The following is a 27,988-nucleotide window of genomic DNA, read 5'->3' on the forward strand; positions in this document are numbered from 1 at the left end:
GAGTGGAACCACTCACGGTAAGGCGTCACATGGAAGGATGCTCCTGAATCCAATAACCAGCACTGTGCATACATACTAGGTGTCTCAGTCAAGTGTGAAGCATCAGAAGAACTAGCTGCAAGTATAAACTCATCACCACCATCGGACTCCTCAGTCTGCGTGACATTAATTTCCTCAATCTTGACGCTGGACTTCGCAGGTACTATGCTACGATCAAAGGACTTCTCCTGCACTTTATCTTTCCCCTTATCCTTGCGCTTCTCATTGCGCAACTCATGACACTGTGGTCTAATATGGCCCTTTTTCCCACAATGATAACAAGTGACATTTGCATTGCGCCCACGCGACTTACTACGCGACTTGCCACCACGAGATTTAGACCGACCCTTCTGCGAGTCACGGCCTCGGCCATTACCACGGTCATACCTGTCATTCCTGCCTCTAACTGTCAAAGCATGACTACCACGAGAGGCATCCAAGTTTTTGCGATTCACCTCTTCCTGAAGAAGAGCACTCTCAACATCTGCCAATTTTAGAGTAGCACTAGAGGCACAAAGAGCAGTACGGAAAACATCCCATGACTCATTCAGAGTCCCAAGCAAGAAAAGAGGAGTTACTTCCTCTCCAAAGGTGATATCCTGCGAAGTCAGGTTCTTCAATATAGAATGGAACTGGCTCAAGTGAGCAGACATAGTCGCATTATCCTTCATGCGCAGATCCATAAGCTGCTTCAACCAGTACATCTGACTCACCGGACTTTTCTTATCATAAAGATTCTTGATCTTATTCCATAGATCCCATGCACTCTGTGCTTCCTCAAATACATTATAATGTACCTGTTCAGTGAGAGACAATACAATCGTGGACTTGCATAGCTCATCAAGTTCAAGCCAGTCGTCATTGTCCATGGTTTCAGGCTGCTCCCCACTCAACCGAAGTGGCTTAATCTGAGATTTCTGCACCAAAACCTGCCATATTTGACTCTTCCAGTAAGAGTAGTTGGTACCATCCAACTTTGTAATGTTAAACATGGCACTATCATGCGAAGATGACGCCATTATGCAGGCTGGAAATGCCCAAACAGCCCAAAACTGCTTGCTGTTTTACTGCAGAAACTGCCCAAAAATGACCAAAACGGGGTCCAAAGGGCGAGCAAAGTGTGCCAAAAGTTGCTGCCCACTTAGTACTAGGTGCGATACACCAAATCAGGATATTTCAGCATGAAAAGTACACCTCAGTCCACCAATAACTGCTTGCTGTAATAAATTGCATGTATGCAGTCTAGAGAGCAAACTGTCCCAAAATAGGATCCAATGTCAAGCAAACAACGCTAGGTCCAAAGCCGGCATGAAACGGACGTAAGCAAGGCCAATGACAGTGAAAAGAACATGAGCTCAACACCAAAGCATGTCAAAATAACATCTGCCAGTGAAAGGCACACCCCAAACACTCTAGGCAAAGTGTTCCTGTAACTGCCAAAACCTGACACAAATAGGTGTCTGCTCAAAGAGAAAGATCCAAATATGAGACTTAGCTCATAAGCATCCTGTGAACCAAGAGTACATCAATGCATATCCATAAAGATCGGAGTATGATCCCAAAGTCTCAATGCGTATGTAGCTGCTCAAGACATAAACTGCTCCAAATACATGTAAGTGCTCCAATAGCATGCAACTGTCAAAGGTCAAGCAAGAATGTAAAATGCTCCCACTGGCACAAAAGGTGTACAAAGCGAGCTCAGAAGCTCAAACAACCCAAGAGAAAGCACCAGTGATAAGTGACCCTGTCAATGCATCAAGCGCATCCAAGAGAGCATGACATACATGAAGCACCGGTCGTATTAACCATGAAGCAATACATAAGCCCAAATAAGCTCTCGGTCAACTCAATGACATCCAAATAGCAACCAAGATCAGTGATCAAGTAAGCCGAGAATGCTCAAATACATCCAAATCCAAGCTTCAAATGTCGGTATGGCATACACGAACCAAATAGCATATGTCACGAACCAAAGCATGTAATGCAAAAGCCTAACTGTCAAGCAGAGACATGAGGCATAGGCGGTCCACGAGCATGCCAAGTCGGTCCAAATGCCAGTGAAGACGGAGCTAATGCGAAGCTCAAAAGCATCCCATAATCTCATACATATGCTCCAAGTCGTCCCCAAATGTCAGAGACATCATGCCAAAGCTCAAAGCATACATCCGGTATCGGTAGGTAAGTGCCAAAGCATGTAAAGTACCTTCAGCCCACTGTTATTCCAGCATGTATTTACTGTTCTAAACAGTAGATTTCAGCCCCAAATTCAAGCCAAAATCATGGTCAAACCAAATGCATACATCCCCAATACATCCGGGTAGGAAGTAGACCGCATACGGGCATCAAATAGCATAACCGGAATGGAGTATAAGCAACAAATGCTAATGCCAATAGTGCTGCCCTGTTTTCAGCCTGTTATAACACTTTATAACAGTCCCAAATCTGAAGAAATCAGCCCCGAATGATCAAGACCAATGCCCAAAGCTTGAATGACATCAAACATGAAGTCTATAGCCCTCTTGATCAAGGTAGAGAGCAAGAAGCAATGGCCAAGTGTGGAGCTGAAGTAGATGAGTGCTCACAGCCTGGAAAAAAATGATGCAATCTACCCTGTTGGTGCTGAACTTGCTGCTACTCCACATGGGCTGAAAAGGGGGTAATGGGGGGCTCAAGAAGGGCCTATCAAAGGCCTATGACAACCCTCTTTGAGCCTTGATAGGTGTAAGGCACAATATGAGGAGAATAAGCTTCAAGGGTTTGAAGCCATGGTTGCCCTTGCTGTTTGCAACCTGTAGACTGAAATAAAACCCTGAAAGAATGATCAAATACCTCAGTATCAATGCCTTGAAGGTGCCTCAATAGGCTGGGAAGGTGCTCGGGAAGCCGGGGAGTGACGGGAGCTCGGGGAGATCGGATATGGCTGCCGGGATGGAGATCCAATGCGTGAAGCGAGTCGATGCGAAGGTCGGGAAGCACCGAGTCGAGCTCGAGCAAGAGAATGCCAAGCTCTGATACCAGTTGAAGGGTGAGAAGGATCGAAGCTTGCACGCGAGCTATGGCGGGAGAGCAAGAGCAAGAAAGAGAGAGACAAGAAATGGGAACTCCAACAGTCACAATGTGTGACTGGGCCTTCCTTTATTCAAACTGTCACTAAAAGAATAAAGAATAAAGTGACGTGACGGGCGCCCGCCACCTGCAGTGTGCAGTGGCGGGTACTGTCAGTGTAGTAATACACGGGGCGGCACGGCGGAGGCGCCTTTACCCCCAACAAGTACTCTCCTAACTATCGCCCTGCTCTAGAGACTTATGTTTACCGATTTTCTCTCTCTCCATTGCTTGTCTGCATCAAATCCAACTTCCACAATTGCATTTGCTGGTATTGGACTCTCAAAGGTTGCCTTTGTTGCGTTTCAGGATCCATCAAGAGTATGACACAGTCTCTTACTCAACATCTTTGTCTCGATCCTCAAGACATGAGAGTTCAAGGTACAATTTTCATTCCTGCACGGTTTGTTTGATGCATGAGCATTGTATACTCGGTATTCAATCGTTCATTCAGATTCCATTGTGTTCATTGTCTTTGAGTTACCCTAACCCTAACTGTATTCTTTTGAGTTTATACTTTGTCGTACACTTTCATTTATGTTTCTACGTTAGGGTATTTCTTCACAACCATCACTCCTTGTGAGGCATGGACTAGCTCCAAGCCTTCTCTCTCCTATATGAGGATTTTCGGACCACTGGCATATGCTCATGTGCCTTCACAGAAAAGACACAAGCTCGATTGATAAGACTGGTCATTGCATATTTATTGAATATAGTACTAAAAGAAAAGGATACCACCTTTATCAATCCTTTACAAGCAAGATTATTGTCAGCCGATATGTTATCTTTGCCAAAAATACTTCTCACCCCTTGCCGGGCTGTCAAAAACAGCTTATTAACAATGCTTCTGACATCTTTGACAAACTACTTCCACTTTTCCATAATGGTTCCATAGCTGATCCTTCTTCTCAGCCTTCATTTCCACTACCTACAAATACATTACAGCAGCTTATTCAGCTTGATTCATAGCCACAACAACATCATGATACCTTGTCTGATGAGTAGCCCCCTATTCATGATAACTTGGAGCACACATGGGCTGAAATTCAGCAGCCTAAAAGAGTCCCTTGCTGTCTACTAGACACTCTTTGGGACAGCAAGTAGCCTCTTCCTTTGGCTATCCGCACATGAGTATCCACTCGTAAGGAATAAGGTAATCTTCTTACATGTGCATTGGTGGCTACAACATGCAATGAAGAACCTTTGTCATAGAGACACTTTTGAAGATGATCGTTGGGTGGAAGCAATGAAGGCAGAGATTGAATCCATTCATTAGAATGACACTTGGGAGCTATGCAACTTGCCTTATGGCAAGGGTGCAATAGGTACCAAATGGGTGTATAACATCAAAAGAAAGTCAAATGGTTCTATTGACAGGTACAAAGCCCACCTCTTGCCAAGGGCTATGCCCAACAGCAAAAAATCAACTTTGAGGAGACCTTTGCCCCTACCTCTTGCATTACTACCATTGGGAGTATAATTGGCATTGCTGCCCACTTTCATTGGGAGGTGCATCGGTTGGACATCCAGATAACATATCCCCATGGACATCTCGTTGAAAAGGTATATATTTCTCAGCCTCCAGGATTTGCAGTTAAAGGCTCTAAGCACAAAGTTTGTTATCTCAAGAAGGCTTTGTATCATTTGAAGCAAGCTCCATAGGCTTGGTACACCCACATATATTCTCATCTATTGCATCTTGGATTTCAAAAATAGCCCTACCAAGGCTACTCTTTAAATTCGATATCCTAATTTTATTATTTTTGTGCTTTATATTGATGACATGCTTGTCACTAGGACCAATGCTGGTCAAATTGCAGCATTTAAGGCTAATTTACAGCAAACATTTGCTATGACACATCTTGGCCTACTTCACTATTATTTGGACATTCAATTTACTACCATTGAGAGGGGCATCATCATGATATAGTCCTTGGACAATTCCTTCAACGCTTTCAATTTGAGGATTGCAAGTCCATGTCTACTCTCTTGGAACCTAGTTTCGGATTCACTTCTAATGATAATAGTGGATTCTTTGGTACTACTTTATATCAATAGGCTGTTGTATACTTGATTTATCTATGTCACACAAGGCCCAATCTTCAGTTTGCTACCTCCCAATTGAGCATATTTATACACAGCCCTTCAATACTTCATTGGCAAGCAATGCAGTGTGCCTTTTAGTATCTTAAAGACACCTAGGATCTTGGCCTTTTCTAAAAGGCTAATTCTTCACTCTCATTGCATGGATATCTTGACAGTGATTGCGATGGATGTTCAGATTCTTGTCTTTCTCATAGTAGCAACTACTTCTTCTTGGATACATCACTTGTTTCTTGGTGCAGCAAGAAACAAAATACAGTTTCTACTTCCAGTTGTAAAGCTAAGTACAAAGTAGTGTTCACAGCCACAATGGAGTATGTTTGGCTCCGCAACTACTTACAGATCATGTACACTAGACAGCTCCAACATTAACAGTCAAGCATGGAGCCCAATATTCCATGCTTGTACAAAGCATATAGAAGTTCATTAGCATTATATTCATGAGCAGATGTAGCTAGAGAAATAGAGTTGTCCTACATACCCACTAAAGAAAACTTAGCAAATCTTTTCACGAAGGCTCTTCCTCGACCAAAGTTTTAGGCTTTCTCAGCAAGCCTTGAACTTGATTCCATTTGTTCCATAATCCATTTTCTAGGATTTCATTGTTCCTAGATCAATCGATCCATTTCAAGGGGGGGGTTTGTAGGGCATCTCATGGGCTATGCGTTGATGCCCTTTGATCCATCATCCAAGCTTCCTAGGTATTTACACTATCATTAAATGTAGTTGTTGCCTCCTAGTGTCCCAGGCACTAAGTGACACTAGGGTTAGGGCTTCACTTAGGGTTTTCTATGATAGTTAAGCCATTAGGATTTTATTTTATTGTAAAAAGCAACTTTGTGCCTCATGAGCAAATAAGTGTAGCATTATTCATTTTTTATCGCCTTGGGCATTGTATTCTCTCTCACTCATTAATAGATTGCCTCTCATTTTGTGATTGAGTTATTGTGCATCGATAAATTCCTTTATTATCTTTCATTTTCTATCAATTAATCGTGCAATTACTTCATGCCTGGACCAACATTCAGGTGCCAAACTTTGCTGTCCACACCCCACACGAAGGATATCTCAGTTCAAGTCGCTATCCACTGTCGAATACTGTTGGCACGTGCTGTCCAGCCCTCCCCAAGTATTGCCAACTATTGTCCGCTATTGTCCAACCTATGTTTACTCCTGTATGACCATCTAATGTTGTTGCAGGGACATCCCAGCCTATCGACAAGCTGCTACATGGCAGTTTTTACTTTATTTGCTGCTGCAGACTGCCGCCAGGAGTGCCCTGTCAGCAGCCAACCCTGCATTTTTCTCGCACACCCTATCACCCCGCTGCCACATCATCATGCTGCATTTTGCTGTTCTACACTACTACCTACCCGTCTATCATCACTAATCCAACCATCATAGAGCTGTGATTGCTGCAGCCACACATTCACATAGGTTGTTTGTTGTGTTTCAGGATCCATCAGAGTACACCATTCTCCTACTCATACTCTTTGCCTCGGTCTTTGAGACACAAGAGCTCGAGGGTCAATTGTATAGTGTGTTTGCTACATTGAGCATTATATATATATTCATTCATTATTCTCTTCAATGTTCATTGTCTCCAAGTTACCCTAACCCTAACTATGTTCTTTATCAATCTATGCTTTGTTGTACGATTGTGTTTGTTATCTGTAGACAAGTATTTCTTTATACTTCACTAGATGGAGTTAGTTTTGCATGGCATTATTGTACTTCACATACACATAGTTTCCCGTCTCCAAATACATTGATGGCTTGCCTAGATGATGATGCACACACTCATTACACATTAGTTAGGATCTTTCACTTTTCACTCTCTTGCTACCATGAGAATATTCTCTTCTATATGGATATGTCTCATAGGCTGAATCGGTCTTTAGTAGACATCTATCTCCCTCTCCCTCTCCCTCTCTCTCGTGCATATATGGGTGTGCGTGCATGCGTGCATGTGGGTTTTTGTGTGTGTGTGTGTGTGTGTGTGTGTGTGTGTGTTTTCCATTCATGTTATAGTCTCACCTTATCTTAAGAAAATGCATAGATAAGAAAGAGATTATGCTTAACACCTGAGGAACCCACTTGGATGAAACAAAGCTTGTAGCTTCTACAACACTTAATCCTGCATCTGCTAATTGTCTTATAAGCTCCACCTTCACATGAGTAGGAACTATAATCTTCTCATTTTGCAAGCCATCCCTTGGTCCAACCTCAACAATATTTACAAATTTTGGCATATTTTTTAACACCTGCAAAGGCACAAAGTTATAACAATGGCTCTAAAGAGTTGTAGGGATCATACAATCAAGCACAATTTAGACCAAAAATGAGAAAAACCTTTTGGGCAAGGTCGTCACTCCTTTCATGGCTAACTGAGATCCTTGAAAATGTTCTTGTAATGTTCCATTGACATTTTCGGAGTGCTTCCCAAGGGCTTTCGTCAACTTGGCATGTTCTCCTATGTTTTGAAGGATGGATCAAAGTATTTATCCATGAATTGTCCATCAAGTTGTTGGCCCTAGGAAGTAAACCACTATCATATGTCCAAGAAATGAAAACAAATACAAATCAACTAAATATCATTAAATTAACCTTTCAAAAATAACAAAGGTAATGTAACTTCAGAAATTGATTCAAAAGTCACAATGAAGAATGGATGGATACATGCATGCATGGACATAAGTATGTGTATGTGCATGTGTGTGTGTATGTATATGTGTAGATATGCATGTATAAATGTGCGTATTGTTGAGATAAAAAAGATGCATTACACATTAAATCTTCATTAGCTCTTTGAAACAACCCCAAAACTCACTAACTACCAAAGTTTCGATGTCCCATAAGCTAAAACTCTAATTTTGGGAGGATCCACATCTATAAATAGGAGGCTGCCCAACCATTCTGTTCATTCCTTCTTTTGTAGATTCAACCCATCAGCTCACTTCAGCCTCGCCATCATGTGTCCAAGACACCTAGATTAAATTGTTGCCTTAGTCAAGCAATCTCTCCTTCATATCTTTGCACACACGTAGCAAGCATGCATGGATGATGTATGTCTGTATGTCTATACAACACACATGCATAGTCTCTTCGTGTGCATGCATACATCCATGCACGTGTGTGCATTTTTTTTCCGCAAAGAGAGAGAGAAAGAGCAAGAGTATATTGTTAGCAACTTAGTTGCAATAAGGTGTTTGTAATGCCTCATACCTTCTCACATGCACATGTGTTAAAAACAAACATTTCTCACATTCTATTTTGCTCTTTTCCAAACAGTAGTCAATGTTTCAAAAGCGATTGTAAAGGTTTTGAGATGTTTAGAGCTGCAAGGTCCAAATCATGCATATCAAAATTCTTGCAATAAATTTGCTATTATGCAGATCGGCCAGCATTTTGGCATACTCCTGGATCAAGTCGACCAGTTTTTGGCATATTTGGCTATATATAGCCTACCTCCAGTGGCTGGTGATTATTCTGCTTTTCAGGTTTCAGCACACTCCAACATTCGGGGACTCTCGTCCATCTTCCAATGTTGCCTTTCATCATCAGTCTAATCTGGTGCCCTTGCTAATGCCTTGGGCTGTGTGCAAGGACTGATCAGTCTGCTCTTGTATTCAGCTGTCATTCAGAGTTTGGTGCTGATTTCTTTCCTTTCATTCCCTTCTTTTCTTGCAGTCTTTCCCTTCCCTTTTCTTGAATAGAAAGCTGACGGCGATGTGTGGAATAGACCTTTCCCAACTATCAAATACAAAAATTCGATCGCCCTTCTCCTCATAGTAACACAAAGATGTGTTAGGTGGTGGAATGCACACATGAGGGACACCGAGGCCTCTCATGGATATCATCAAATCACCCGCCAGTGAAAATCACCCATGTATATGCTAACAAATATAGTCATGTAGAAAGGACAAGCATCCCCGTCAGCTTTCCATTCAAGAGAGTGCAATCTAATCCCTCATTCCCTAGCTTACAAAAGAGAGAACAATTCAATATTGCATGTTCGTAGCAATATACCCCTCTTGAGGGAAAAGTAATTGTCCATTGTTACTAATATTCGAGATGTGTAGGCAAAAGTGTAGAATAATAGCCAAGAGCATGACTTAGCATTCAACATCTAGACCTTGGTGTTAAAAATAAAGTCCATGGAGAACAAACACTCTTACAGCAAGAACATGAGATGACCATACATGACACACGAGTGCTAACAAACTGATCTATGAAGAGCATGTGCAAGAACAACATGTTGATTAGATTCTAGTAATTGATAAAACACAAGTTTCAGAGAAAAATTCAGTTCTTTGTAGTTGATTTGAATGCATGTTGTAATCTTAAAGAGATACCACAACAGGCACCAAGCTTTGGGGCCAATCTATTTTTTGGGTCTTTGAGTAGGAGCATTCTAGCTCCCTTGTGTTAAGTGTGTGAATTGTTTAATTGCTGATTTCGTGATTAAAGTTAGGTGCTTTGTAGACTAAGTTTATGTATTACAACCCTTTGGGTTTTTTAAAGGCCGCTTTCATGGTTCCATTGTTGGGACATCCCTAACTTTCTCAAGGGGTGAGTCCATGGTTGCTCAGGTGCAATCACTTCAACCTGATTTCAACAATATGTGATTTAGATGGATCAAGGATTTTCATTTGTTCATGATTTACGATTACCATTGGATGTGGGTCTTACACGATGGCTATACATGGAGTGGGTAAGCTGTTATGAGGAATAGATAAGAGAAATTAGCCAATAATTATGCGATTAACTTAGGCTACGATCTTTGGTCACTTATCAAACTCCCCATAGGTTAGGCTCTCCAAAGAGGGGATAGACAGAATCCTAAGACAACATCCGATAAAGGTATATGCTCGGGAGACTTAGTCAAGGACCCTACCCACCAAGATTCAACACTACATAGATTACTTCTAAAATTCACAAATGAAAAATTAATCAAATGACCAAGCTACATAGATGTGCATATAATCCATTGCAAGGGTTGCTATCGAACAGATCAAGGTATCATTGCACACCCTTGAGATTGAGATAGGCCAAAGCAGCATGGGTAGCCAAGGAGGAAGGGTATGCAAACACAAAGTCAATGAAGTATTACATCTATAGTTACCTAGTATACTATGAGATCAAGGAGATATATGACTACTTGTTTAGAGAAGGCTTTGCCTAGCTTAGTCAAGTGATAGACTACCCTAATCAGAGATACCTTGGTCTTTATCCCATGGAGCTACAAAGGCATCAATAGGGGCTTATACACACGCAAAGCCCAAGATCCTAACCACAAATCACCAGCCTTATCAGGTCTAACCCTCTTCTTCCATATTAACTAAAATGTAACCCAAGGATCCAACCTACATATATGACACATATCACATGACACAAGCCATATCCACAAATAAAAGGGGCTGGACATTAGAGTCATCTCCCAACCATAGAGCCAAACAAGCTCACCCCTAAGCCTGGGAGCTTAGCAATACTTCAAGTCATGACCACATCCCAAATGTTGGCATCCCATACCACTAGTCCACACCATCCCGATGTACAAATGCATTGGCCAATGGACCAAGAGTCCAAGGGTGGTGATCACACAATGAATGTGCACAATAGGGCCTTGAGTCCTATAAATAGGAATCGGCAATCCTAAACCCAGTGTGTCCTTAGTGCATTTGCACAAAGCCACTATCACAAGGACTTAAAATGTTATTGCTTTGCTTAGCATTTAATTTAAAAGTTAATCAAACGTGCAAATGTGACTTGCACATGCAAGGTGCACATTAATTATCTCATAGGATGGGACCCAAGACCTCAAGATATCAATTGGTACCAAAGGCAAAAGTTGTAATAAGTTATGCTTGACAGGTACTAGGTGGTACCTAGTCTTAGATTTAGGCCTAGACCAATTTACTAGCCACTCATATCAGTGCAACATTAGAGACTATGCATTAATAAGTTAATTAATGCCAGTCTTAGGGTTAATAATTGCTCAAGGACACTTAGGAGACGAATTGGCCTAGCCAATTTAATTATTGGCTTGTGAAATTACTTTTTTGAGCATTAGAATAATTACTAAATTAATAATTTAATAAGCTAGATATGAAAGTCTATTCCGGCCATTGTTAGAGATAAGGAGGTTGTTGAAGAGGGAGGAAAGACTGTTGAATTGTTCTACACCATTGGAGACCTACCCAAAAGCTGGAAATAACTCTTTGAAGGCCTCTAGCAATAGGTGGCAACCCCTAAAGAGCCAAAACAAGCAAGTAACAGCAGTTGGAGGCTGGTGACAGCCATTTTGGGCTCCCAGACTAAAGATGACTGCAGGTTGGACTCTCCTAATCAGGGCAGCACGAGGTAGTTTTTGAAAAGAAAATCAGAAAATTTCCTCTCTACGGCATTCTCTCTTATTCTCCAACCATTTCTCAACTTGCCTCAACATGCTTCAACAGTTTGAGTTATCAAAGAAAGAGATTTCAACCAATTTCTATTGTAAACCCTAATTTCTAGCAAAAATTAGGGTTTTGATGGCTATCTCAAGATGCATGCTCAAAATTAAAGGCTTGAATTGAATTCTAGTAGCTTAAATTGAAGAATTTTAGGGAGATTCAAGAGGCAAGCCAGCCAATGTCAACTTGGGGCTAAATTTGTCTCAGAAGGAGTAGGGTGAAGGTCAATTTCCCAAGCAAACCAAGGGACAAAATAGTTTGAAGGCTTGTTGGTCATTAATGACAGCAAATAGCACTTGAATTAGTGGAGATCGGTGAATCTTAGTTGTACTCCATCCATTTGCAATATAAGATAAAGAAATGCTAAAAGAGACACTAGTTTTGGGGCTAACATGCTATCCATTGTCCAAGAGTTAAGAGATTTTTGGGCCTACCATACGCTCCATTTCCAAGTGGCAAGGATTAATAGGTAAAGTGTGCTTTTCAATTTATGTGAATTGATTACTTGCTGTAATTACTGTTAAATTAAGTTATTTCTATCCTATCTGAGGAGAAAGGATGGTTTTATGGTTCCATTGTTGAGATATCATCAAATTCCTTGACTTGCTAGGCTCGAGATGGCTGATTGAAGGTCAAAAGTTTTGCTTTAGTGCTAAAATTGTGTTCAACTAAGCATTTACAACAAGTATGTTGTCTTACAATGAGATGGGATCGAGCAATGATGATGTATCTCATTCTGAAAATGCACGTAATGAAGGGGAAGATGCAATGCCTAATCTTGGAATAGGCTTACAACATGGACAGCAAGGAGAAAATCTGGTTATTGACAAAGAAGCAAGTCCTTCAAGGCCAAAAGAAGCTAATCACTAAGAAGATGAAGAACACGATAACCAATTCAAGGCTCCCTTAAAGGCAGCAACTAACATCTTTGTTCAATTGGCCAAAGATCCATAGTTTGAGAGATTTTTAACTCTCCCAAACATGACAGCAAGGGCAAGAAAAAAATGACATCTTCAAAGGCCTTTGGACAACAAGAAGCTTCCAAAGGACAACCATCGCAACCTAAAAATGCACCCAAGGTTGGGGATGAGCAAAAGCAAATGGTACCATTGAGATTGGATGCCTAAATGCAAGGCCATCTTGGTAGTGCCAATCCAATGGGTTTTAGGCAGCTAGGCATGCATGTAATGATGGGGCAGGTAGGATACTTTGGTGGTGGTATTATTTTTCATGCTATGGTGGATTAGGGACCGCATATGAGAATGTATGGCACAACTCCTTATGGTATGCAGCAACCAACGCACGGGGTGCAAAGCCTAATGTATCCAAATATGGCTAGTAATACGCATAACCCCATGTATGGCAGCATTGGAATGATACATGGGGCACAAAGTCACATGTTTGGTAATGCATCTGTACCCTTAGATGTGGGGCTCAAGGAAGGAGTGTTGGTCATGCAGATGCCTTTTGGTGTTGATCATAATGCAAATACAATAAATGCACCCTTTTTGCAGCACCCAATGTATGATAACTTGACTCCGAAATGAGCAAGCAAAGACTATGATGAGGGTGGAAAAGAAGTAAAATTTGAGTCCTTCACTGGTACACAAGATCGATTGAAAGCTTTGACATTTAGTCAATAGTTTGATGTCACCTATTTGGGAGGAAACTTCACCGAATCCTTAAAGATTCATAAGGTAGCCACTTTCCTAAAGGGGAATGCATTGCAATGATGGTTTACACTCTTAATGCAAGGTAGAGCACCGTCAACATGGGTATAATTCAAGTAAATGTTTGCATCGAATTAGTTGCCTAGTACATTTGAGGTGGACATCGTGATAGCTTGGAACAAGCTTAATGCAACACAATGCAAGAACTTGGAGCGATAAATAAGAAGTTGGCTAGTACATTTGAGGTGGACATCATGATAGCTTGGAGCAAGCTTAATGCAACACAATGCAAGTACATTTGAGATGGACATCATGATAGCTTGGAACAAGCTTAATGCAACACAATGCAAGAACTTGGAACAATAAATAAGAAGTTTTTGGATTTTTTGTTGTCAGTAACTTCTTATCATTTAGTTCCTCTTTATGAGCAAGTGGAAAAGTCTGTATGTGGGCTGCCTAAGGGAATCACGGATTTTTGCATTAAATCCACCGTGTCTAACATGTTTGAGCTCATAGAGTTTGCTGCTACAACTGATGCATTGCTGCATGGGAAAGATTTGGGCTTCCAAGAAAGTGGGGAGAAGCCGAATAAGTTGTCAAAGATTGAGAAAAGGGGCAGATCTGAAAATCAACCTGAAAAGAGGTCTCAAGGGAAGTAAAAGACGACAAATGATCGCCATAGATGTGCATTTCAATTTGCAAAGAGCGATTATGTGTTGCTACATTTTTTAAGATGTGAGCTTGAAAAAGATAAAAGGTAGACAGAGGTTGTATCCAAAATTAAGTATGAGATACTATGGGCCCTTCCAAGTGTTGGAGAGGATCAATGATGTTTCTTATAGGCTGAAATTCCCTCCACAATGGAGGATACACAATGCCTTTCATGTAAGCTTGTTGAGGCCTTTTCATGATGATGTTGCATATAGACTGAAATTCCCTTCACACTAGCAGATACAGAATGTCTTTCACGTAAGCTTGTTGATGCCTTTTGATGATAATGATGTGCCTAAGGATGTATCTACTTGAATTCAAAGAGGTTGAGGAGCTAGATGAGATTTGGGTACCCAAGTAGATTTTTGCACATAAAGAAAGAAATATCAAAGGTAAAAGTTTCCAAAAGGTATTTGGTAAAGTTTCAAATTTTTTTATCAATGGATGCTAAGTAGATGGAAGAGGATGACTTCACAAACCATCCTCAGTCGTTGCACCTTTACCTCGAGGCTTTTCAATTAGAGTCGACATTGGATCGGGCTCAGACAGATTCAACAGAGCACAAGTCCAAAGCATTGCCTGATGCTCAAGGGGGATATAGCACTTCCACTTCTCCCATTATGGACATCTCTAATGTATAGTGGATCTCAGATGTATTCAACATCCATCTAGGCTACAATACTAACAGTATATCTACATGAGATCACATTATTCAATGCACTTGTCATTATAATATGTATACAAATCTATATGGTTTTCATTGTAGCTCTAAAACTATACATTTGCATCAACATGCATTAGTTTGCATCAATTTATAGTCATCAGATATTGATTGCTAGTTGCTAGTTTTCAATGGATAATCGTCTCAATTTCGATGGTATTCAACCGGTTTTGTGGACAAGTGCAGAGTAGCATGTTTTATGAATGCCATTGATAATTCAGCCATGGTTTATGCTCACTTTATGCTTTGCTATGGTTGTTGACCACAATAGTTGAGATATGCGAAAGGGAAACGCATTCTATACATTTCTAGTAGCAGTACTACGTTAGAATTTATCAATTCTGGGCAATGCCCATGTAATTTGTGTGGTGTCGATACTTTAATAAGTGTCACGTGTGTGTGTGTGTGTGTGTGTGTGTGTGTACCTAGTGTCTTAACATTAAAGTAGTGACCCTAGGGACTATAGTTAGCCTAACTCTAGTTAGTTGGTGGAGGGCTAGCTGGTTAGGTCAACTTAGGTTGTATCTTCACTCTATCTTTTCAGTTCAGCAAGTACACTCTACTCTCTTGCTTCAGCTCACTCACTATCACTGTCTCATTTCTCTCTCCTCCATTGCTGGTGCATTTTTCTCACATCTAGTATCAAAGTAGCTCCCGCACAGGTTCCATTCAGCCACCGCTGCCAACCGGTGTTGCTCCGGTCAAGGTCCTATCGCCATGATGCCATCAACCGTTGTCCGTGCAAGGAGAAAGAGAGCTATGAACAGCTCAGCTCAGCTTAGATTTTGTGCTATTGCCGCCTTCGAAGCGCCTTCATTAGCTGAATTCCTACAGCCCCTACTACCTCGCAACACCACCGCCACAACTCAATCAGCCCACCTATACCCATCACCAGTCAACCACCTGCACCAACTCCACCCACTAGGAACACCAATCCTACCCACCAAGTTGGCCTAATGCACCCTCTATACTAGGGTAGCCGCCAATTGTGTTGCCTGCCTTCAACTCCGTGCACAACGTGTTGGCCTAGTCCTACACCTGCTACCAACGCCTCCCAACTAGAGGAGCCACTTGCAACATTACCACCAGCCCTATAGCTCCTACACCACTAGAGACGCCTTCCTCGCGAGCACACACCACCCTGCTAGGTCACTCCACCTCTGCCTGCAACACTTTTGCTAGCTCCGCCCCTCGCGTTGCCCTACAACACCACTACCTGCGCTTTGTGCACTAACTGCTCCGCCATACCAACCTGAAATACCTCTACTCGCTTGCTCCTGTTACCGCCCAGTACTGCGCCTAACACCAACACCACCTACAACTCATGAATAGCGCTGCCTATATCCAACACTGCACCAATCTCCTAGCCACCGCCTACTCAACCACCTATCCCGCCACTGCAGCGCTTGCATTTGTGTGGCGTCTCCTCCTACTCCGCCACATTAGCGCCTCCTATGTTTGCTGTGATGCCCGAATCCAGGCGTCACCACCACCACAAAGCCAATTGAAGGTCTCGATCTGTGCGTGCATCCTGAGGCGCCCAAATTTCGGAACTTTTCATCGATTTGGCTTCCAACACATGAATCAACACCAAACAACTCGCCAATGCACAATTTCTTCTTTGGGGTTTTTTGGTCTAGAGCTTCTGGTATGCATCAAAGGCGGATTGCAGCTATTGTTCACTATTGGCACACATCCCGAGACAGCATTTCTACAAAAATTTGAATTATAAGGTATAAATTTCTTTGAAATTTTGTAAAGAAATTTTGGGTTTTTGCCCGACACCACGCATTCCAAAGCAAGAAACAAGCAATACAACGTTATTAAATTACTGTAAGAGTCAAATTGGACAACAAATTTTAGGAAAATTAAATAAATTTTCGTGAGACTCAATATTAAATTGCTGTAAACTGTACTTTTGTGGGCATGCATTTCGAGGCACATGCACATTGTATTTGTTGTCATTTATAGGCTAAGTGCAAATTGTGTGACATTGGGTACATTTGGCATATTTGTGACAGTTTGGTACTTGCATTCTAATCCCGTGGGGATTTTTGGTACTCGAAGGAGTACACCCTATACTTCAGCCCTAAAATATTTGGCTGTTGATTTTGTGCATCATTGAAAGTATGGCATGTCAAGGGCATAATGATCAGAGCAACATCCTTGGTGTCCTCACTCAAGAGGACAAACTTGATGGCACAAACTACCCATTGCAGAGTTTTATGGTCACAACCTTCTTATGGCAAAGGACTTGTGGGACTATGTCACTTGTGATCTACAACAACTAGGAGGTCTTGCACCGCAGACACCTCAGCTTAACGCTTGAGGACAAGTTGTTGGTGCTACTCAAAGGATGCACAAGCACTATCTTTAATTGCCTTATTAGTGAAAAGGCCAATCATTCCACACATTCGGTCTTGTAGGATCTCAAAGTCTGCTTACTTAAGCACATGTTTACAACATGCAATGAGGACAAGATTTCCTATCTCCAAAGAGAGCTGGCCAATGTAAACATGGATGAGAGTGATAGCATGACAAATCACCTTACACACATATAGGATTTGCATGAGCAACTACTTAATGTTGATGAGGTCACTCAAGTTGCTAAATTGGTAAACATTACATTTGTGGAGTTGGAAGGCCTCTTGCTGTAAGAGAAACAAAGTCAATAAGAATGTTGCATTGCATTTGGGTGATATGGCTATGCTTTCGAAGTACAAAAGCAAAGGAAAAGTCACGTGAAATGTGAAAAATCAGCGAAAGGATAATGCTAGACAGGCATCAAATAGGGCTACCCAAGACAAAAAAAAATGTTTTAAAAAAAGGGATAATGCCATTATTACGAGAAGCCAAGTCACTATATTGATGAATGCAGAAAGAGATTGGCCAAAGAGAATAAGGGCTTCAATTTGGCTTGCTGTCGAGGAGACAACAACTAGAAAATCTACTAATGGTGATGCATCAACCAACTTTGTGGAGCAGGACTATGTATTTCTCAAATGCAGTTTTGATTCTTCAATGGCTGATTCAGCATTTAATGCTGCTGAAATGCAACACATGTGGTATTTTGACAATGGGGCATCAAAGCATATAACTTCTAGAAAGTGTCTCTTCACCTCTTTGCATTCAGCCCTTGCTAGGAAGCATGTTACATATGCGAACAGCAACAGTTATGATGTATGTGGCATTGGTTTAGTTATGATTATTGTTGCAAATGGTCCTGATTTCATGCTTCTAGATGTCCTATTTGTACTTGGCATTACAAAGAACTTGTGTCTATCTCTGCTTTTAATAAGCATGGCTTTCAAGTCATCTTTAAAGATGACAAATGCATTGTCAAATATAGAGAGATGGATTATGCACTCAGGCTGTCTGGCACCTTGTATAAGGGTCTCTTTTTGTTGGATAGATATGATAGATAGTCTCATGATGCTCTAGCAGTTACCACTCTTTCACCTATAATGTTGAATGCGGAGCTCTGTTCAAAAAAGCTTTCTTCAAAAGCTACACTATGCTTTTCGTTCACACTTCTTTGCGTGTTTTTCCAAAAACAAAGTTCTCTAAAAATCAATAATAATAATAATATCATTTTTTAATATTTTGAATCAAATCCACAAGCCTTTGGTACATTCTCGTGCCCTACAGTCTGTGACATCAGAGTATATCTTTGTTAGGATCACCTAGTTAGAATTTGCATGATGTTCAACATCCATTGCCTAGTAAGTAGTGTCTACTATATTTTGAAATTAATTTCATGGCTATTTAAGTTCTTGGACCATACCAAAGCAAATTAGCACCATTTACAAGGGGCAATTTTTTCTTGTTCATTTGGGTAAATAGAGATTACCAAAAATCACATGACAATATACACTCCTAAGTGCAAAAGAAGAGCCATCAGCCAATAAAAAGTGCACATCTCCCATTCCAACAATGCTACAAGCAAAGTTATTTCCCAAGTAGACACATCTTTTTCATCCAACATCATATATAGTAAACCATTCCCTATGGGCAAGCAACATGAAATGATGCTCCAAAATCAACAATCCCATCCTGGCACGTGTCATCATCAATAGCAACCAAGAATGCATCCCCAAGTGAAGAGACATAAAGCACATCACCATCATCAATGCTTATGGTGTTGACCTCTTCTTGATCTTTGCATTTTGTTTCTCCTCCTTGTTATCATTATCACTCTTTTGCTTTTCTTTATTCTTGCTTTTCCACTTGAAACAGTCCATTTTGATATGACCTTTATTGTTGTGGTAATAGCATTCAACGTCTTTCCTAGTGTAAGACTTCTTCCTTCAGTTTCCCCTATCACAAGATTTTCCCCTTGCATTTGATCTTTCTCTAACTGTAACTACACTAGAGTTTCTAGAGTCTACATCTTTTCTCTATTCACCTCTTCAATAAGAAAGCTACTTTTCACATTAGCATTAGTCAATGTACCGATGGGTATGGAGCTAGTAATTGCAATTTTGAAAGTATCCCAACTTCCAAGCAAATTGGCAAGCAAATCCTTGTGTGTAGGTTTCTCACTCTCACGTGCAGATTTCAGCTAATCAGCCTTCACTCAATGGCTATCCAGCCCTTACGGACTACTACCATGTCATCTCTAGCACCTAGTGCCCTATTTATATTTGTCGCCCTGCCGCCTAGTTCTTCCACACAGTTGTGTTTGCCTCTCAGGAACAGTTGCCACCTGTTTTCCACTCCTCGATACCTTCCCAATCTGCATTTTCACCTCTTGCAACAGTTGGTGGACAGGCTACCTCTTCTTGGCAACAGTCTAGAACTGTTGTGTTTTGTAGTTTGCTGGTCCTCTCCATCATCTAACACCTCCTCTGCTGCCACCTGACAGTTTCCAACTTTGGGTGAGCAGTTTTCAGCCTTCCTCTGTACTCCTACATCTTTGACCGAGGGTATCAGCACTCACGATCCATCTCCAATGGAAGTCATCAATCACTGCTTTGCCCTTGAGCATTCTATACACTCTTACATTCATTTACTACATTGATTCGTTCACTTCAAGTTCTCTTCTATTAGCAATTGCATGTCTTGTGTGGTCATCTCCTACCTATGAGCCTCAATCTATAAGATGAGGACGTTTCATTCACTTCAAAGTTCTCTTCTATTAGCAATTGCATGTCTTGTGTGGTCATCTCCTACCTATGAGCCTCAATCTATAAGATGAGGACGTTTCATTCACTTCAAAGTTCTCTTCTATTAGCAATTGCATGTCTTGTGTGGTCATCTCCTACCTATGAGCCTCAGTCTGAGATAGATGAGGACATTTGGAGCTCTAACATTGTATTTGTCTGTCATTTTAAGTGCTTTAGGCACTTTTGATGGAGAGCACATTAGCGCGTTTCTTTTTGGGCACTTTTGGCTGTCCCACATTTTGGGCCTAGCCACTCTATTACCAGTGGTGGCCCCAATTTGCCTATATAAAGGCAGTTTGCCCTCCCACTATCATTATTACATCATTGATCCTGTTAGCAGTCATGCCTTGTCATCTCCTGCCTGTGAGCCTCAGTCTGAGTCAGACGAGGACATTAGGAGCTCTGACATGTCTGTCATGTGTTATGATGGGGGAGGCTAGTCACTCTCGACTGGCTGTCTTAGGATGTGCATTTCTTTTTCGCCTCTTTTAGTGGGCAGCCACTGGCTGTCCAGCCACTTTTTTGGTCACTGATGTGGGGCGCCCATTTTAGGGCATTTTTAGGGTTTGCGCCCATTTTAGAGTTAGGGTTAGGGTTTGTCCTTTTGCCTATTTATAGGCAGCCCCCCTCCCCACTTGATCACTTGTCTTCTTGCAGCTTTCGACACTCCTTCTCCCCCGTGGTGGTGCTGCCATCATCATCAGCCTGATCTGGTGCCCTCACTGACATTGTGGGCTGCATGCAGGGACTGATCAGTCCATTTCAGAGTATTCAGCATTCATTTCAGTCAATGCAGATTTCTCTTCCTTATTTTCTGCTCTCTCTCTCTCTCCCCCTCCGTGTTCGTATTCCCTCTTCCGCAGCACATTCTCACATGGTATCAGAGCCGAAGGAGAGTACACAGAGCTGAGATTTACGCGGGAGATCACCCAAATCTTTGCGTTTGCTGCTGGCCTCATCCCCAACAGCCAAGGCGGCCCTTCCAGGAGGTCACCATCCTTGCGTTTGCTGCAGGCGCCCCCTCCAGAGGCTGCCACGTCATCAACCACCACTTCCTGCTTGCGTTTTGAGTCAGGGCGGCCACTCCTACAGCTGGGCGACATTCCTCCAGTCTGCGTTTTGCTGATCTCGCTATCGTTCCATCTCCAGGCGGCTCTTCTCCTGCTGGCGACCTACTCCCAGGCTGCGTTTTGGTGCTACCGGCTTCTATCTTGGTGCTATTCATCAAACAACCCTGCGTTTTGCAATTCCAGATGTTTGTAGGCCTCCCCAGCCTGCGTTTTGGTGATTGGTGACCATACTGCTGGTCATTCTTCGGCATCGGCAAAGTTTTCTTTGGTGTTTGGTGTTTTGCAAATTGAAAGATGTCTCATCAGTTTACGGGCTTTGATGACTCAGATGACGAGCTTTTGTCTCGACACTCATCTGAACGGAGGCGTAATTTCTATCACGAGGACTGTCGTCCAGATTCTATTCCTCTTTCCCGTCCCCCTTCTATTCATGTATCTCGGCGAGCCCCTTCCAATGGGCCGAAGATGCAGCCTTTGGTAACCCCTGTATAGGTACAAGTACTTCCTCAGCTGCCCAAAGAGGACCGGTTGGATGGCTCCAACTTTTCTCTATGGTCCTGCAAGGTGGAATGTATCTTGGACTCCTTCGATCTTTGGGAGCTTGTTTCTGTTCCTATTCCCCGGCCTACGGTGGATCCCGCAAATGGGACATCTATGGATCGTGCAGCCTTATGGGATCGGCTCAATTCTAGAGCCAAATCTTTCCTCTTTCTGAGTTTGCAGGATTCTGTCCTTGTTCATGTTCACAGGTTGAAGACTGCAGCAGACATGTGGAGAAAGCTCACGTCTCTCTATCAACAAAAGACGTTTGCCCACCAGATATCTCTCGAAAAGAAGTTGCGGATGCTCGCTATTGATGACAATCCTTCCATGAAGGACCACATCAACAGATTACAGGATATGAGGGATGAGCTTGCATCCCTCGGTCGGACGATATCTTCTGAAGACATGGCTATGATTCTCTTGACTCACCTACCATCGCCTCGGTTTGATGTCTTCTACACTAGCCTTCTTACTTCGAGGACCCGTGCCCAGCTTCTATGGGAGGAGCTATCCCCGCTTGTCTTGGAACATGAAGAGCAACTCAGAGAGGTCAGTGCTAGTGGATCCGACTCCACTAGAGCCTTTGTTGCAGGTTTGGGAGGACAGAAGAAGAAGAAGAAGTCAAAGGCTAAGAAGAAGGACAGTTCTTCCAACTCTGACTCAGATTCAGAGAGACCTAAGTGCCCACACTGTGGGAAAGGGACACATCCCAAGGAGAAATGCTGGAAGAAGTACCCTCACCTTCGTCCGGGAGCGAAGGGTGGATCTACATCGGAGCCTTCTTCTACCTCTACACCAGTTGTTACCCATGAGTTAGTGTTCCTTCATATCCATGCTTTGGAGGAGGATCCTTCTTCCGTGGCTACAGTGTCTTCTGCGCAGCCTTGGTTAGTGGACAGTGGTGCTTCGAGTCATATGACTCCCCGAGGTGATTTGTTACAGGATCTCCGTCCATCGGAGGGTTCAGTCACTGTTGGTGACATTTTATCGGTGCCTATTAGTGGAGTTGGCATATTGCCTTTGTTTACCGACCGACCTTCGAGCTCCTTTTCACAAGCCCTACATGTTCCGGATTTGGGCCTTCCCCTCCTCTCAGTTTATGCCCTTACGAGGCTTGGCACACGAGTGATCTTCACCGAGCATGCCGTTGTTATTGAGGATTCTTTTACAAGAGCTGTCTTATCTACAGGTTGGCAGGAGAGCGGGCTTTATAGGCTCCATTCCCCTTCTTTGATGCAGGGTCCTCTGCGGCAGTCTATTGCTTCACTCGTTCCCGCTTGTGCACCTTCTATTCCACAGGTTCCTTCCCATCCCCCACCTTCTCCTCCGGTGGTTCCCTCGTACCCCCCATCCCTTTTAGCAAGGGACGATCTCGGTGATGCGGCTGTGGATTCCCTGGCCCCTAGTGTTTTACAGGGGGATTCCCAAGATCGTGAGGAGCTCCTTTAGCGGGCAGTCTGTCAAAGTGCAGCAATGCGGAAGCGTGGGACAAAGACTGAGAGAGAGAGTGAACACAAAGAGGAGAGAGAGAGAGAGAGAGAGAGAGAGAGAGAGAGAGAGAGACAGTGGAAGATGAAGATCTGCTGTATAAAGTGTGTTGTATACAAAGATATACAGATATATACATGGGCGCAGTGCGCGGGACTGCGTGTCTCCACCTCGACGATGCAACCTGCTGTCCACCTCGAAGTACGCTGCAGTCTGCACGAATCTCCAGCCTGAAATCTGCAAACAGAAGTGTGGAACAATGTGCAGAATGTCAGCTATAAATAGCCAAAAATAATGCAATCAAATATGGCAGCTCAGCTGCATTAAATGCAGCCGACTGGTACAGTCGACCAGACTGCCACGTGGCTGCCTGCTCCTCCAGGGACTGATCACTAACACCCCTTCTCAGAGCCTGGACGGGGCAAAAGCCTGAGGGATCGGGCATGTCTCCGAAGTAGAGCCTGGGGAAGCGCCTTCATAAACAAATCTGCAAGATTGTCCTCCGTCTTGCAGTACTCCACAGATATGGTCTCATCCAGAAGCTTCTCCCTGATGAAGTGGTACTGGATCTCTATGTGCTTCATCCGAGCATGGAAAACACGATTCCGTGCCAAGGCAATGCAACTCTCATTGTCACATCGCAAAAAAGTAGGACAAGTCTAGGGGCATCCAAGCTCCTCCAACAACCTCGGAAGCCACACAGCCTCACATGTGGTGGAAGGCACGGCCCAATACTCCACCTCAGTAAACGAAAAGGCTACCGTGGGCTGCTTCTTGCTACTCCATGAGATAACACAGGCACCCAAGGTAAAACAGTAGCCTGTAGTAGACCACCTGTGGTCCACATCGCCAGCCCACCAATCCGAGTCGCTCCAACCTGCAAGTACAAGATCTGAACCACCTGTGCCTGCTGGATAATGAATCCCTAAGTCAGAGGTCCCCCTCAAATACCGAAGTATCCGCTGAGCAGCCTGCCAATGCACCGTCTGAGGTTCACTCATAAACCCCTCCAAGAGACCAACAGCAAAACAAAGATCAACAAGAGTGTTGAGGAGCCAAATCAATGATCCAATCAACTAACGATAGTAGAAAGCCCAATCCGAGTCGCTCCAGCCATATCTCCCAAGCCACCGTCAAGTGCTCGATGTGGGCTATCACGGCTGTAGTACAAGACAGAAAAAGAAAAGAACGAATCCGGGCATTCAATTTGTCCCAGTGAGACTGGGCCTTGGCCAACTCCGCACGAGCATCGGAAGAGAGTTTCGACTCATCTCTCACCAGGGGCCGGTAGATCTCCTCCTGTACAAGCTCTGCCAAATCATAAGACTCAAGGATGGCCAACATCATCACGCGCCACATGCAGTAATTGTTGCCATCGAGCTTTTGATCTGAGGGAAGAGCTGGTAAGACAAGCACCTTCCGATCCATGATCATTTGGAACTCCAAGTCAATCTCTGTAGACATCTTCACCTATAATGCCTGCACAAACGCAAAAGCAGCCCCCTCTGACTGTGAAAACGCAACCTGCTAGGGCTCTTTCTTCCGCGTCCCGAACCTGCTTCACCTGCCGGAGGCGATGAAAAAGTAAAACCTGCACTTGAAAGCTGAAAACACAGCCTTCCTCCTCTTCAAACAGCAGCGAACAGCAGCAAATTTACCAACTGGACTCCTTTCCCGCGCGCCCACGCTCGCTTCAGCCTTGTTCCGATGCGCAGCCCTCCCGCTCGCCCTCAAACGCTAGAAACGCAGCCTTGTGTCGTGACGGAATCTCCTCTTCAGGCAGGTTCTTCACTCAGTCAGCCCTTCTTCACTGCTCTGATACCATGTCAGAGTGCAACTATGCGGAAGCGTGGAACCAAGACTGAGAGAGAGAGTGAACACAAAGAGAAGAGAGAGAGAGAAAGAGACAGTGGAAGATGAAGATCTGTTGTATAAGATGTGTTGTATACAAAGATATACAGATATATACACGGGCGCAGTGCGCGGGACTGCGTGTCTCCACCTCAACGATGCAACCTGCTGTCCACCTCGAAATACGCTACAGTCTACACGAATCTCCAGCCTGAAATCTGCAGACAGAAGTGTGGAACAATGTGCAGAATGTCGGCTATAAATAGCCAAAAATAATGCGATCAAAAATGGTAGGTCTGGTACAGTCCGACCAGACTGCCACGTGGCTGGCTGCTCCGCCAGGGACTGATCGCTAACACAGTCTACATCGACAGACTTCATCGACATTGGCATTCCTCTTGCCACCCCAAGATCTATTTCTTCTTCGGTCTTCAGCCACATCCAGGATCTGAGAGGAGGTGTTAGCAATCATGTTTGTCATGCCTTGTCATCTCCTACCTGTGAGCCTCAGTTTGAGTCAGACGAGGACATCAGGAGCTCTAACATGTCTGTCATGTGTTATGATGGGAGAGGCTAGTCACTCTCGACTGGCTGTCTTAGGATGTGCATTTCTTTTTGGCCTCTTTTAGTGGGCAGCCACTGGCTGTCCGGTCACTTTTTTGGACACTGATGTGGGGCGCCCATTTTAGGGCATTTTTAGGGTTTGCGCCCATTTTAGGGTTAGGGTTAGGGTTTGTCCTTTTGCCTATTTATAGGCAGCCCCTCTCCCCACTTGATCACTTGTCTTCTTGCAGATTCCGACACTCCTCCCCCGTGGTGGTGCTGCCATCATCATCAGCCTGATCTGGTGCCCTCACTGACGCTGTGGGCTATGTGCAGGGACTGATCAGTCCATTTCAGAGTATTCAGCATTCATTTCAGTCAGTGCAGATTTCTCTTCCTTATTTTCTGCTTTCCCTCTCTCTCTCTCCCTCCATGTTCGTATTCCCTTTTCCGCAGCACACTCTCACAGATCCTTCATGATCAACCAGCCCTCTGCATTATCCCATCCCCCTGGTACCATATAACGCCCACACTAGCACGTAGAGCTATGTGTTGGGGCTGACTGTTGCAGATTTGTACCTTCAGCCATTGCAATCACATTGTTCCTTCTCTCACCTACATTCTCCTTCTGTCTCCTCCTCTCCATGTTCACTTTCATTTCCATTGTGCACTCTCACATGGTATCAAAGCGACATGTGGGAGCCAGAGCTTACGAAGAGGACCAATAGCCATTTCAGCCAATTAAGCACCATCCTAAGAGTGCTGCAGATCTGCGCAGACCTTGCATTTTAGATCAGGGCGCATCATATCAGTGCTGGGTGGCCTATTTATCGCCCTTTCCAAGCTGCATTTTGCAGTGATAGCCTCCTGTCAGGCTTCGTTTTGTGCAATCCTAGCCTCTACTTGTTGCGTTTCAGATCTGCTTGTGTTCTACTCAAGGTGGTCCTTCTTGTGCAAGGACGGCTGTTGTCCTATCTGCATTTTGTATAGGGCCCACTCAGTTGTTGAGATAACATACGCATTATATGTTGAATTAGCCTCTTAAACAGCCCCAAATATGCTTAATTAATGAAAACCCTAAAATGGTGTGCGGTTCAAGAGAGTTTTAAAACGGTGCGCAGTGCAAGGTCCTGAAACTTTCTATAAATAGGTAGGTTTCCCTCCATTCAGTCCAATCTCATTTTTGCAAGTTTCATGCCCTCTAGCTTTGCTTCCCACACCCCATTCATGGAGGACATCTCGGCCAAAGCTGCCCTTTGTTGTCTACATCCATCAGGCGCCTATTTCCGACCTCCATTGTTGCGCAGTCTATATCGATTTCTACTATGTTTGCTGACCAGCCACATTGTCTATAGCTAGTGACCTGCTAAACTACTACATTTGTGATCTGTGGAAGCTATTCAAACTGCCACATCATCATACTTGCGTTTTTGCTATCGTTAACCCACCACATCATCATCAGCTTGCTACGTTTGCAGTTTTCTCTCTCCTCTACCTGTCCATCGGCACTGCACACTACTCCGTTTGCTGCTATCCGGCATCTAGAGGCTGCTTTGCTACATTTCAGGATCCATCGCGAGTACAACACACTCTCCCACTCAACGCCTCTACCTCGGTCCTCAAGACACCAGAGTTCAAGGTACAATTTTCATTCCTACAAGGTTTATTTGCTACATGAGCATTGTATATTCAATATTCAATCATCATTCAGATTCTACTATGTTCATTGTCTCTAAATTACCCTAACCCTAACTCCGTTCTTTTGAGTTTACGCTTTGTCATAAGCTTTAATTATGTTTCTACTTTAGGGTATTTCTTCACATGGTATCAAAGCAAGGTTCTCTTTCATAAAACCTTGGTCTTTGATCCAAAAGCCCTTTGCAAGAAGCAAGAACGACAGGAGGGCAAGATGACTTCGAACACACCTTCACTACATCATCATGATGCTTCGGAGCCTAGCACATCAATACATACAACGGAGTGGGCTTCACAGCTTGCTCCTCCTTTTGACATGGCCAAAGAGTCTTTGGGCTACCATGGAGTCCACAAACCATATGAGATCTCATGAGCCAAATATGATCTCATCCTTATGTATCGATCTTAACAATAGATTGAAGGTAAATTTGAGTTTTCTCCTTTAGATTCGATGCACTGATCTAATGATTTTGCAAGGAGGACAAAAGCTCTAAAACGGATTGGCCATCCTAATGTGGAAACAGCCATGGAATACAAACCATTTCCCTCTGTACCACCATCATCTCCACTCAATCTTTTGAGTTTACTTCCTCTTTTCAGTAAGATATTGGCGATGCTTATAATGAAGGAACTCTTTAAACTAAGTGTTGGTTCATTAACCCCAAAGAGAATAGGTTTTTCCAATTGCACTCAAGAAAAGGTAAACAAAAATTGCAAGAATCTATGGTAAGTACATCTTTTACTTCAATTTTTACATCTCATGGTCAATTTGATATTGGTGATTCATCTTTTTCATCATTTGCATTTAATGAACAAAAGGAACCTAGCA

General features: G+C 43.2%; 1 protein-coding gene across 5 annotated transcripts in view; it reads right to left on the reverse strand.

Moving 5' to 3' along the window:
* Positions 1-27,988, reverse strand: part of LOC148033202 (uncharacterized) — an 82,510-nt gene that overhangs the window by 21,249 nt on the left and 33,273 nt on the right. For 2 of the 5 annotated variants that reach the window (XM_087681079.1, XM_087681077.1), the window contains exons 3-4: positions 7,600-7,780; positions 7,332-7,511 (exon numbers count right to left, since the gene is read on the reverse strand). In XM_087681079.1, coding sequence (XP_087537205.1) covers positions 7,332-7,511; positions 7,600-7,780 — 361 coding nt within the window. Of the gene's footprint in view, positions 1-7,331; positions 7,512-7,599; positions 7,796-27,988 lie in introns of all 5 variants that reach the window. The other 3 variants (XM_087681078.1, XM_087681076.1, XM_087681080.1) reach the window with 2 other exon arrangements.

Source organism: Lygodium microphyllum, chromosome 7 (genome assembly GCF_053477565.2).
Source record: "Lygodium microphyllum isolate KBCC chromosome 7, Lygodium_microphyllum_v1.1.10, whole genome shotgun sequence".
Taxonomy (NCBI): domain Eukaryota; kingdom Viridiplantae; phylum Streptophyta; class Polypodiopsida; order Schizaeales; family Lygodiaceae; genus Lygodium; species Lygodium microphyllum.